The sequence below is a fragment of the Colossoma macropomum genome, unplaced genomic scaffold, assembly GCF_904425465.1.
Source record: "Colossoma macropomum unplaced genomic scaffold, Colossoma_macropomum, whole genome shotgun sequence".
NCBI lineage: Eukaryota > Metazoa > Chordata > Actinopteri > Characiformes > Serrasalmidae > Colossoma > Colossoma macropomum.
Window position 1 is genome coordinate 25144549 of NW_023494786.1, and position 13649 is coordinate 25158197.

General features: G+C 38.3%; 1 protein-coding gene across 2 annotated transcripts; it reads left to right on the top strand.

Moving 5' to 3' along the window:
• The first annotated feature begins 1172 nt into the window (after window positions 1-1172).
• Window positions 1173-12129, top strand: tsku (tsukushi small leucine rich proteoglycan homolog (Xenopus laevis)). Of its 2 annotated transcripts, none has more exons than XM_036564749.1 (2): window positions 1173-1444; window positions 9507-12129. In XM_036564749.1, the coding sequence occupies exons 1-2, from the start codon at window positions 1403-1405 to the stop codon at window positions 10557-10559; spliced, it is 1095 nt and encodes a 364-aa protein (XP_036420642.1). In that variant the 5' UTR covers window positions 1173-1402; the 3' UTR covers window positions 10560-12129. The 2 variants fall into 2 exon arrangements, with proteins under 2 accessions (XP_036420642.1, XP_036420643.1); XM_036564750.1 differs by lacking the exon at window positions 1173-1444 and adding an exon at window positions 6632-7399.
• Window positions 12130-13649: the final 1520 nt, after the last annotated feature.

Genomic DNA, 13649 nt, shown 5'->3' on the forward strand with positions numbered 1-13649 from the left:
GTAAAACAGAAATACTGTTCTGTGGCCTATAAACACATCAAAGCAGTTCTTATACAAAAGCAGCATGAAGTGTTATTGATAGCGTAGACAATGTTATGATAATAACTGAGGCTATTTTAGTTTTGTAAACAAGCTGGAGGACTCTTGCTTATCTGGTTTGTATTTTCTTCATCTGCCTTTAATGCTTGTAGGTGCAAACTGGGTTTTCTCAGACTAATAAACAGACACAATTACTCCAGTACAGCATACTTACAAGTATACGCATACTATGAATAATAAGACACATGCATACAGTGCATAATAAACCATACAGTGCTGTTTGTTCTGCATAAACATGTATCTGTTTCAAACAGAAACAGGACAGCATTGAATTAGACCAGCTTTAATCATCCAACAGGTCTACCTGCTCTACAATACACCTTATTGCAAGTTGCAGTATTATAGCATTTAAAGTACACTGTTGCCAGCAATGTAGTGCAGAGGAAATGCACATCATTCTAAAGTCGAGGGAGGATATGTGAAAAAATGAACACCATACGCTCAGTAGCCACTGTGTGACGATCTTCAAGTTTTATGAAATGTTTTGGATCAATTTTCTCAGCTCATAAATCATGAACATTAACTTTCTACAGTGTGAACTAAGTACATCATGTGAAAAAAAGTTCAGCTTGCTCAGAAAGGAGGGGATACAGATGTTGCGCAGCTGTTTAACCCTTAGGGGTTTGGAACATACACCCATTTTTCTAAAATCAGGAAACAGTTCAAAATAAGGGGCTTTTCAAAATAAATGTCCATAACAGACAGACAGACAGACAGAAAGATAGATAGACAGACAGACAGACAGACAGAAAGGTAGATAGATAGATAGATAGATAGATAGATAGATAGATAGATAGACAGATAGACAGACAGACAGACAGATAGGTAGATAGATAGACAGATACATAGATAGATAGATAGATAGATAGATAAATGGTCAGGGATTGATGCAACATAAGGAAATGGCTCAAAACAAGGGTCAACATGAAGGTTCAACATAAAGGTCCACAGTCGATCACTGATGAATGATCTGTTCAATCAAATCTGCACAGGCTCTTACAGTGTAGTGAACCTAGTCTGCTGCATTTCCAGAGCGTGTGCGCGTTCAGGCTGCTTCACCACTCTCAGAGAGCCACGGTGGGCGAGGCTCTTACACAGAAGCTCTAACTTACACTCTTACACACCCAGTCTCCAGTCTCAGACTCGCACTATGGGCTTTGGTCTGCTTTCCCTTCACCCTCTAAAGCCAACCTTCCCGTTTGGTGTGGCGTCGTCTGGATAAGAGAAATGTGACGGACGAGGCTGTTTCTACAATGTAGGCGAAACTCGACTGCAGCGTTTAGATCCTCCTTCAAAAAAGTGAATGCAATCCAACGGACATGGAGCGGAGCGGCGGAGGAGCGTGGTGAGTGTCTCAGAGAAGTTAGAAAAGACTGCTAACTTTGTCGCGGATCGTTTGTTGAACAGAGGATCGCACGTAGAAACCAACACATTTCGTGTCAAACTGTAAATATCGTTCACATACTTTATTGACATTTTGCAGCAGTCAGGCGGATCGATACTGAGATTTCTACCGGCACTAAAGGTGAACAGATGCTCATTACCCCCACTTTTGATCAGCTGTGTCTTATTTTTATGCTAAAGTGCAACTTCTTAAACTGTGACAGAGTCTTTCATCATCTTAACGTCGGCACGTAGCCTGCTTACGTACTGCTCTCAGAGGTGGGCAGAGTGGCCTCAACCCAAACTCCAGTAAAAGTGTTCTGACTTCACTGAATTAATGACTCCAGTTGAAGTAAAAGTCGCTACCAAAAAGCTTGAGTGCAGCAGAATTAGGCTGAAAACTCATAGTATTGAGTTCCCTATAGAACTGCAGCAAAACTCCTTAGAACATACAGCATTTATCAGCATTAGGAACTATTTGGCACTGTTCTTTTCTCTTTGGGAACCTTTTGGTCTCAAATAAACCATTAAAAGTGCCAAACTGAAAGTCGAACAGTAAAGCAGCCCAGATACTGAACCAAGAGGAGAAAATGAAATAAACAACAACAAAAAAAGGAATTAGGAACTAAATGTTAATGACCAAAACGTAATCGAGTAAACAGTAGATTCATTTCCTCACAAATATACTTGGGTAAATTTTATCCCTGTATAGCTGCAGTGGAACTAGTACATCCTGCATCTATCAGTATAGGAACTGAAGCTTGTTAGCTTAACTTTTTAATCTAAAACAAAATGCAAAAGCTCCAAAGTGAGAGGTGTGAGCAACAGTAAAACAGCCGAAGTGCTAAACAGAATTAATTTGAACCACCCAAGAGAGAAGATGTTAACTAAGGGTTTATGGATGGCCCGCCCAAAGTTTGACCCATGTGCCAAAGTTGGCCCAAGTGGATGTTTACTCTCCTAATTCTTATGTTAATTTATTAATTTGTATATTGTCTTTTTGGCCCATGGCCCACTACAAATATTGCATTTTGGGCACCCTTAGTTTACGTCCAGGACACAGGATTTCAGTAGTTTTAAATGTTAAAACATCATTTAGAGCTTTTTACCGCAGTGTGTTTTAAAGAGGAACTCTTTGATTTTTTTCAAATATTCTGTTGGTTAAGTTGGTTAAGATGTAAACAAAGTCATTCAGATTAGTTTGGTGCGAAATGCTTAATTCTAGAGAAACTTAGTAAGTCAGAATTGTTCACAGCGGTAGTGATAGGAACCAGACATCTGATCACAGACAGTTATTACATTAAATGGTTATGAATACACTGTCTGATGCCCGAGACATTGTTTTACAGTAATTTTGAGATAAGTTTTGGCCTAAAATGTATTTTAATCAATTTATTCTGAACTGTTTATGGTGGAGGGATACATGAAGGGTGTTCTGAGGCAAAATGATCTCCAAAGAAAACTCTGTTTTTTCTTTTTTTCAGATTTACCACTATTTTACCATCATCAACATTACATTAAAAAACCTCAGAAGACTTGTGTACATTGGTGGCTTTGGATATTAAATAAAATGTCTATATTTGTGTTGTAGACGTCAGGACCTCTGGTTCCTATTACCACCACTGTAAATAAATCAGAGTCAGTAAGTTTCTCTACAGATGAACCATTTCGGATCAAACCACCCTGAATGACATTGTTTACATTTCAACCACTGAATTATGGAGACATTTTGAAAAATTGGTGTAATTCCCCTTTAATCTGTCCCAGAACAACATAGATAGTTTTGTCAGACAGTTTAAGTTAGCTTGTAGCTACTCATTATACATTTTTTACACCTTCTTTGTGAGTGATTTACAGAAGGGTGGGATGAGAAAGCTGTGACGTCTCTACTTACTATTGTCTACATGTTTGCTGAAGACTTTTAGGAATTAAAGATCTTTGCCATAACATTACACATAAAGAGATGCTTGCATTGGTAAGACAAAAGCTTGTAAATCACACTTAGTGCATATCAAGATTATTATGTCATGTCTGTTACAACATGGAGGAAATGTATAACATAGTCACTGAATTATAAGCTTTTCCAAAGCTTATAGTGCTGGACTGTTTTAAGCTCCACCAGCGTAAGCTCATATTAAATCAGACTCTTCTTAAGGTGGTGCATTCATTCAGCTTTATTGGATTAGGATGTCTGCTGTCTGCTAATTAAATAGTTGAGAACTCGCTTCAGTTCTCTCAACAGCATGGGGTGAGCTGCTTTGATTCATCGTTCTAACAGTGCTCTGTATTTGACAATTATGCATCCACAAACACCACATGTGAGTTAGGTTCAGTAAAAATGTAGACATTATTGTAATATTGAAAACAGTTCTTTTGAAGAAAACAGCCCAAAACAGCCCAGATGAGCATCAGAACCAACTTCTACGCTGTTAGAAATAAAGGTTCTGTGCAGGTACATTTTTTTGTTTATCTAGGTACAAACAATGTAAATGTTCCCTCAAAGGTACAACAGTGGTTTTAAGGTCCAATTGTGTACCTTAAGTATATTTTTTCCAGGTGAAAAGTATGTATTTATACCTTTTCATAACCTAATGTTTTAAAACAGAACAGTAAAATAAAAAGCCTGGAGCCGAGACGGGGTGTGTGGAGTCAGTACAACTTAGAAAATATTTCAATGGATTATGTACAGTTATGTTCCCTGACTAAAGGTACAGAGATGGACCCTTGAGGGAACCACCCCAGTGACAAGAGGGGTCCTGCCCCAGTGACAGTTTCGTACCTTTATTTCTGAGAGTGTAGCTGAGGCTTTGTGAAAGAATGATTTGTGAAACGTTTGTGGGCAGGCCTTAGGTAATTTCCCCGAGGCCTTCCTAGTATTTCTAGGAAGAAAATATGTGGTTGAAAATTGCTTTGTGGCTTTTTTAGAGCATTCACTGTTTAAATACCTCAAAACGCTTACGCTCCTGTTAGTTTTAAGAGAAGGTTAGTTGAGATAACACCTGGAGAGGTCATGATCCCCATGAAACAGCCAGATGTCTTCTGTCATAAGTACTTTGAAGGTATCTCATCCAGTCCCTTCTGTTTTTTCTCTGCTGATTTCCAGGATTTTCACTAATGAAAGTGAAAAAACCACAAAAATGAGGTGTCAGTTGCATTTTATGTTGAAGTAAGACTCTGTATATGCTGAAAGTGCTATATAAGTGCTATAATTAATATCCTTCATTTTTCTTGTGTTCTATTTTTTGTCTCTGTGGCCCACTTATGATCATTTTCAAACCTCACTTTATCCCTGCCCTGTATTCTCCTCCTCCTTATAACTTCAACATGAATGGGCAGGGCCAAACTGCTGAAGGCTGGATAGGTAGATATATGTAAATGTTTTGTTTTTTCATGACATCACAGGAACAGTTAGTTAAAAATGGGCTGTTTTTGCAACTTAGTTTTCATATATGGACTGTGTGGATAAGGTATGGCATGTCTTGAAACTTTAACAATGTCTTTGGCAATGTTTACTTGTTACATTAATCTCTTTTATTTCAAAAAGCAAGGGAAATTTAGTTTTCCATGTCCTGGGCCTTTATTTTAATTTCATGGATTTCTTTCTTAGCACGTGGCATACAAAGTTGAACCTGTGATGTCAGATGCTCATACTTGTTTTATTGCTTTACACGTAGGAGTGATCTGTCTGTACAGGACGTTGATAGTCCTTTAACCTCATAAAATCTCAATTTTATTACATCATAAGGCTCATTATTTAGTAGCTTCATGGTCTACATTGCAAGCTCAGAGTTTTAGAAGCATGTAATAAATGTTTAAACCTGAGTCCTTTGACCATTTAAGGATTTAAACCACTCGACTGGAAATTCTTGCAGTGGTCACCATACTTCCAGCACTTTTATGTTTTAAAGTTACTTCTTTCACAAAGCTTCATGATGTTGGTATTAGGATGTGTGCTTTAGTGTTTATTCAGGATTTGAATAATTATTTTTGCTGTAATGTTTAAATGACCCTTTTAGAAAAAAGCAGCGTAACTGGTCACTAGCATATGTTGTGTTTTGGGTGCTGGCATGCTGGTCAGGACCGATGGAAGTTGATATGCTGATTACCTGACACGCGCACTTGAAGTTCCAGTGTAAACGTAATGAAGGCTTTGCAACGCAATGCAATACTACCGTTGAACATTCACTTGCTGTTAGGACACGGTGTAATTTGTCATTGTGTGACAGCCGATCATAATCTTCATTCTCTGCGTGTCTTTCCTAAACGTCCGCTTCATTTTCTTCTCAAATCACTGCTTAGCAACCATTAAACTACCCTCCATTACCTCGGTTAAGCTTTTAATTTTTTAGCAGTGAGCTAACGTTCCTGAGATATGTGAATCAGAAGCTCCAGGTATTCAAAAGATGTGTCTGGTGGATCTGTAAAAGCGAGAACTGAAACTTCTACAGAGTAGAATATGCCTATTTCCAAAGCCACATATATAAATATATATGTATATATGTCAACCACCCGAGTGGCAGTATGCTTTAGCTAGACTGCTTGATGGATTGGGTTTTTAAGTTTGCTGCTTTTTTCTCTGTTTTTGTACATTTCTGCTATCCGATTTTAATTTATTTTGTCTTCATTATGGTTGATGTTTTGCTTGTCAATAACAGACGCATGCTTTAGGGAAGTCTTGCATTGTTTGTTGGGTTTATGTTAAGCTATGTCCTCATTAATGTGTGCGTGATCTTGCTTTTGTTTTCTCTGCATTGAAAAAAAAAAATGCATTTCATAGTGGTGACGTGCCCAACACTGCAGTCAGTGTGCTGCTATTGTGGTGCTGCGTAGGCCTTGTGTAGCCTGTTGTGATATCATACAAAAAATCACTGACCACCCAAAAAAGATGTAGGAGCCCACCAAACATTTATGCCCAGGGGCTGATAGCTTGATAATCCAGGCCTACTAATGTAGCTAAGTAAAGAAGGTCTATGTTATTAAAAATCTGTTACATTATCCTCATAACTTCAGTACAAAACTACAGAAGCAAATTTTAGACACCAAACATGTCTTGGTTGACCAGCTATGTTTGGGGTAATTGGGTAAATGTGATTTTCGCTGAACTGTTCCTTTAAGAATGGCTCTGGTCAGGCTTTTTCAAAACCGTATTTAAAAGTTTTAAAAAGTGCCTATTAAGAAGGACTCAGACATTTCTGGCTGTAGCCACTAATCTCCATAGGAGGGAGGAACACGCATTAAGGCTTAGGCAAAAGTTTATTTGGAGAACACTTAGACATCCGTTTGCTCTCTCTCTCCTGTGGCAATAGAGTGAAGTCACTGAAACAACAAGCCAAGCGGTGATAGCAACTGCCACCAACACCCTTTTCCATGGGTTCAGTCAGCGAGGACAGGAAAACAGAGAAATAACTGTTTTGAAAAAGTTCTGATTTGTGCGTGAGAGCCTTCACCTTTATCCACAGTTTATACATGATCGAGCTTTTGAGGGAAATAAACAATGTGTGATAAAATCCATGGTCAACTGTCATCGCAGTGCACTCAAGTGTTTTATTGTACCTGTAGTGTTATACAACCAGGTTACATAAGGGCAAACCTTTAGCCAAAGACCGTGGTGTATTAGCTTAAGTGATAGCTATCCATTAAAGTGGAGTGTTACCCTCCAACATGCAAGCTTGCACCTTTCCACTAATTTGTAATCAGCTTTATGCTAGCTCATGCTGACATATCTTTTGGCCCACTGTTTGGGAGTCATAGATCACCTCTGTCCAGTATCAGTGTGTGTACAGTAGTGTTTACACTATGACACAGTCAGGCAATTAGGTTTAAGTTCAGGTCATGTGCCTAAACAAAAAGCCCATTTGCTGGCATAACTCTCAGAACTCAGTGCAGTACACCTTCTGTTCAGAGAGCATCTCAAGAGGTATGTACTTTATAGTTTTTTAATAAGGACTGAAATGTATACTTTGGTTTATGGTCATTTATATGACAGTAAGTGCCTAGTTAGTATTGTGAGTTAGCTTGTGAAATTGCACCATGGCTTGACCTAACACAGTTCAGTAGTGAGGTTCATACAGTTCATCGTTTTAAGTATCAAAACAACAGTGTTGTTGCATATTTGTCATCATCAACTTAATGAGGAACCCTAGCATCTCACACTCATGCCTTAAAAAAAGGCTTACATCCTTCTAACCATGAAAATCTACTGTAATTGAAGAAGAAAAAACATGGAATACAGTCTTTGATCATCAGAATTAGGTCAAGTCCTCTGGGAGCCAAGGAAGTTAAGAAATTAGGGCTGGCAAGTTGCTCTTGCTTCAGGAGTTAAAGGGAAAATACACTATAATACAAACTCCCCTTCACTGTAAATATACATGTTGTATATTGTCACTGTTGGAACAAAACCTTGTCTCTCCATTTTGTCTTTTGTCCATAATTTGAAAATGCTAGCTGTCCTTTACAAAGGGAGTCAAAATTACTTAGAATAAAATCTCTTTATATTAATCTATACTGAAAGTTATGAATTGCTTTTTTGAAATTTTGAGATTTTGTTTTGCCACCAACGATATGTTCAGGACTGTTTAATTGACTTCTTTGTAATTATTATGTGAAAGTGTTTTGGGGTAGTCTTGTATTATACAATATAGTATCTTGCTCTGGCCTTAGATAAGGATACTTGAGCATGCTGGCCTTAAAATATTGCCTATGCACACTTGTCACCAAATATGTATGTATGTATAAGTATTAAAAAGTAAGTATAAGGTGTGGATTGGTTTAAATTATGGGTACCAAATAATACAGTATTATGTATCCTAGATAAGTTCAGAGGACAGGAATTTATTGGGCTAGCTTGTTTACATGGCCTTACACTAACGTTTACATGACCTTACTCAACATGCTGCAACAGCCTGTTCTGGGACATATGTTATACTCATTACCACTACAAAATCTGTTGTTCTGACAGAAAATAATAAAATATACTTGACTGTGTCAAAAATGTTTTGACTTTGAAATACATATTAAATTGCATGATCTTAAAATGCTTCATATAGTGCTCATTTTGCATGATACCCAGTCATCCACACAAAGAAGCTACGAGAACAAAAAACAGCTGTTGTGTGCTGATAAAATCCAGGATAAAAATATTTTCTAAAAATATCTAGGTTTCCTGCATACTGGTCCTCAGTGCTAAAAGAATGTCTTCCAAACATGTCATAGCTTGTTTTGATTTGACTCTGTAGCCTAAAATTACATGAACCTGAATCTTACATCTTATTGTAAATGTTAAGCTGTCAGACACCACATTTCCAGAAAGGAAACATATTAGTTATTTGGTTTTATGTGCTTTGAACTGTTCTTTCAAAAATGGTATAAATCACCAGTAAATCACATACATTGCTTTTGTTATATATCAATGCCACTAAAACTAAAAATTAACAAAGCTGTATGACACCAATACCAGTATAATGGTACAGAAATCAGGGGTGTAGGTATGGGGTGGCCTGTGGGAGCTTAGGTATTCCCACTTGGAAGCCACCCCCCCCCAGTGAGCGAGGTGAGCAGTAAACCTGGTAGTAAGGAGAAAAAAAGTTCAATACTGTGGACAAAATAAGAAAAGAAAGAAAACTGCAGTCCTTGACCATTTACCCCAGACATCCACCGTCTTATTCGAAACGTTGGGCATCCCTGGTTAAATTATAGGTTTTGTTGATTTTCTAAGTGAAAAGAAGTTAACATGTGTGCACATTTCATAGCATAAGTGCTGTTTAGTTTCTGAATATATCATATTGGAAAAAAAATAAAACATAAAATGTATCCTGTACAAACGTTATGGCACATTTAAAGTTTTATTTTTTCCAGTATATTAACTGCAGAAATTATGTATTAAAATTTGCACAACAAAATGCAAAAATGCAGCAACATGCAATTTGACCAGGGGTATTTAAACTTTTGCATAAGACTGTATGCCTAGTGCTGTGAGTGGTAGTCTTAAGGCACCACTTAATCCATTTCATGTGTTTTCCTCACAGAGCACCATGGTGGCCTTACTGTGTCTCACCCTGCCCTCCTTGCTAGCTCTGGTGACTGCAGGAGAGGTAAAGAATTGCCACCCACAGTGCCGGTGTGAGATAGAGAGCTATGGTCTGTTTGACAGCTTCAGCCTGACCAAGGTGGACTGTAGTGGAGTTGGTCCAGGCACTGCTCCTGTCCCTATTCCTCTGGACACATCCCACCTGGACCTGTCTCACAACTCCATCGGCTCCATCACAGACTCCATGCTGTCTGGACCAGGCTACACCACTCTAGTCAGCCTGGACCTTAGCAACAACCTCATCACCAGGGTCAGTCCTAAGGCTTTCTCCAAACTCCGCTACCTAGAGACTCTAGACCTAAGTCAGAATGCACTGGAGAGCCTTGGAGATGGCTGTTTCTCTGGGCTTCCACTGGCTGATGTGGACCTCAGTGACAACATGTTCCAGGACTTTAAACTGGATCTCTTCACTACCAAGGGCCAGGAGACCCCCATTAGTTTGGACCTTTCTAATAACCATCTCACTACAGTCTCCAGGAATCCACAAGGTCATGCTCCATATATTAAGAGCCTGATGCTAGCAGGAAACAGGCTGCGGACGGTGCCCAAACTTGCAGGAATTCCCTTGCAGTATCTGAACCTGGACGGAAATCTCTTCACCACCATTGAGGAGGGCGCCTTTGAGGAAATGAAAGATCTCATCTATTTGTCTCTCAGCGGCCTGCTTGAGCTGTCAACAATACAGCCCAGCAGCTTTAGAGGCCTGAGAAACCTGCAGGTTCTGGACCTATCAAACAACCAGCAACTCAAGGGTGTGAGCCCAGATGTGTTCAATGGACTGACCTCTTTACAGGAGCTCAATTTGTCCAAGTCAGTAGTCACTCCATTGCCTGCGACCATCTTCAACCTCATGCCAAGTATAAAAAGTGTAACTCTGGGGCCAAATATGCATTGCTGGAAGACACACAAGCAAGGTCAGTTTCACAGACAGATTGGACAGGCGAAAGCAAATGATATATTAACCTGTGATGTCGCTGGCATCGTTTCATGAAATCAGTAACTGTTTTTTCTTTTTTTCATTTTTGTGTGCCTTATTTCTCTGAGGCCAAGGTCTTCCATTATTTCTAGTGAAGTTGACCTTTTCACTTGTTCACCATTAAGATAACATTGTTTTTGCACTTGAAGCAAACCAAGGTTCACGAATTTACAGACTTTTACCATATTATGATGTATAATACTAGGAGTCCCTTTGGGGCTCCCATGCACTTTAAGTAGCACACCCTTTTCCACTAAAAATAGAAGTGCCAAAAAAAAGGATTTTACACCAATGCCATAGAAGGACCACTTTCGGTTCCCTAAAGCAGTGGTTGTGAACCTAGTCCCTGGGAACCCTCAGATGGTCCATATTTTTGCTCTGTGTCTACATGTTGGGAGTTGGGATTGAGCAAAAATATGGACCACCTTGGGGGGCCCCTTAAGACCAGTTTGACAACCACTACCCTAAAGAACCTTTCAGTGGATGGTTCTTTAATAAATCAATGTAATTGAAATATGCAAATGTGAAAAACCTTTTTAAAGTTAAATGAGCCTCCACGAAACGTAAAGGTCCTATACCAGTTTAACCATGTCCAAAAGAAGAACCATGTAGGAACCTTTAAGTTTGAGAGTGCATTACATTCCTTTTCGTGCTGATCCTTACTTTTGTAAAAAAAAATTTGTACTATTTTTTATGGGATTGGGGATTCTACATTCCTTGTAGCACAGTCTCTGGGGATGTGCCCCAGGCCACGCAAAAACCACTTTAAACTTTGAAACCAAAGTTTTGAATGAATGTTAAGTGCCTTAATGTAACACCATGCGTGTATTTCTGCAGAGTATCCTGCCCTGGAAGGGACTGTTTCAGATAAGGCATAGGATAGATGGTACAGATGGACTATTTTTGTTTACACAGGCAGTTAATGATACTGAAAGACTGGAAGTAAAGCACTGTTGGGGTCAGTTCTATCTTCAGTTCATTTAACCTGATTTCCCTTCAGCCAGATAAGTTAACATTCACTGATATATTTTAAGCAGATTTATAGAAATAAGTCAATAAAGTCATTTAAAGTAATTCTGATTTTGATAAATTGTACTTCTTTCTGGACTGATGCAACTGATCTCACCCTGAAGCTTTTACTTTATGTCTCACATCCTCACGTTTCTCATTCCTATAGCAGGTCATGTGAAGCTATAAATTGTAACATTGTTTTATAAAAATTGATGCCTTTATTGTCGTTTTAATTCATGTTATGGATGTTACAAAGTATGCATGCATTGGGAAAGACAGATTTTGAACCATACTTTTAATATAATATCTTATGCCAATGGCATTTAGTCAAACGTTTAATCAAATGTTACTAAATGTTTAAAATTGAAATCCAGCAAAATTTGATTATTGCTCATTTGACATCCATATGTTACAGAATTAGCCATGCACTCGCTGCGTTTTGCACTTTTTGGTCATGAAGTGAGTTGAGATTGTTTCTAAATGGATTTTGCAATTGTCTATTGTGTATAGAATTGTATATGTTTGTATAAAACAATATGCATTTAATAAATACTATAAATTAAACCATTCCTTACAATAGTGTTCCCATTCTTCCTTCAATGCATATTTTAGATTGTTTTATAGTGTTTTATGTGTTCCTCTTCCTAATGCAAAATCTGAATTTTTGGCAGAACTTTATAACACATCCATACACATTGAATAAAATATTTTAAAATAACTACTGCAGTATTTTTTAACAGCTTATGTCAGTATACACAAGCTGACAAAAGATGTTTCATGAAGTAAATGGCATTGTATTGACATAAGAAGCCTAGTGATGGATATTTGTTCCATTCATAGCCCTGGAATTGATTGTGTCTCATGTAATTTAACTTATAAGGCAAAATCTAATTAAAAAACACCATATATTAGTTCTATAGATTTTGATACTCTTTAACTAAAGTGATACTTTTCAGACACATTTCACTATACCACTTTAGTTTGAGGGCATCTTTCCTAGACCTGATATAGAATGCGGCCTGTGTCTTATACATTGATCACAGTCTTATAAGTACAACCATCACTTTAGGCCCCTTTTGTCAATATAGTGCCATTTGCTTCATAAACATCCAATGTCATCTTTCAAATATTGACATAAGCCATTTATAAATACTCATGCATTGCTTTTTAAATATGTTATTCTGTGTATGCATTTGTCATGAAGTATCTAGGAAGGTAGCCTTCCAATAGTGTTAGATTTTTTTTTCTTTCTCAAAATTCCCCTCAGCTTCATAAACTCGCTGACTCACAAGGAGCCTGCAGTCATAACAACAGTTCATCTAATGTGGTTCTCATTCTGTCCAATTCACCAAAGCGCCTACCCTTTGTTTATTAGAAACACACCCAGTGCTCTGTCCAAGACAGAGCTTAAAACAGGACAAGTCATACACGCACACACACAGAGTCAAGAGGCACAAGTGCTATGACACACTGTTCTTTGGCAGAGTGGACAGCAGTCTGATGGAAAAGGCTAAAATGGCAGCCCATACTCTCCAGATGACTTCAGCCTGGAAGCGTTGGAGCCACTCTCCATTGTGGGTTGGAGCTCAGGCCTGCCCCGACCTCTTCATAGACACTGAGGGTATTCACATATCCCCTTAGCAGCTCTGAATTAATGCCAACTTTCAGCTCTTTGAAATTCTAGGAGACTTTAGTGCCAGAGATATGTTCCCTTCAGCCTTCTTCCCTAGAGCAGAAAAAAGGGCTGACCTAGCTATTTCGAATCTTCTCCCACTCTCAGTCTTCTCTGAGCTGACTTCCCTGGGCGAGAAAAATAAACATACTGTAGCAGTAAAGTCTGACACAAATAAACAGGGATGAGCCGAAAAACAAACTGCCCAAAGCTGGCCACATTAAGTGTTTTGCCCAATTATGGATTACAGATAAAGGGTTTTTTACCTTTTTGTCCCATACAGAAAATATGTTTTAAAATGATACATACTTTGAGTAGATTTGTGAGGAGATTAGATATAAGATTATCCACTTGCATAAGCAACAGTAGAGTCACAGTGAAAATAAGTGAAAAAACATAAGTCTTTCCTAACACATGTGCAA

Excerpts from the sequence above, each read along its gene's own strand:
- tsku (XM_036564749.1), top strand. The coding sequence starts at position 1,403 with ATGCAATCCAACGGACATGGAGCGGAGCGGCGGAGGAGCGTG. Across the intron at positions 1,445-9,506 it reads CGGAGCGGCGGAGGAGCGTG|AGCACCATGGTGGCCTTACT; the intron begins GTGAGTGTCTCA and ends TTTTCCTCACAG.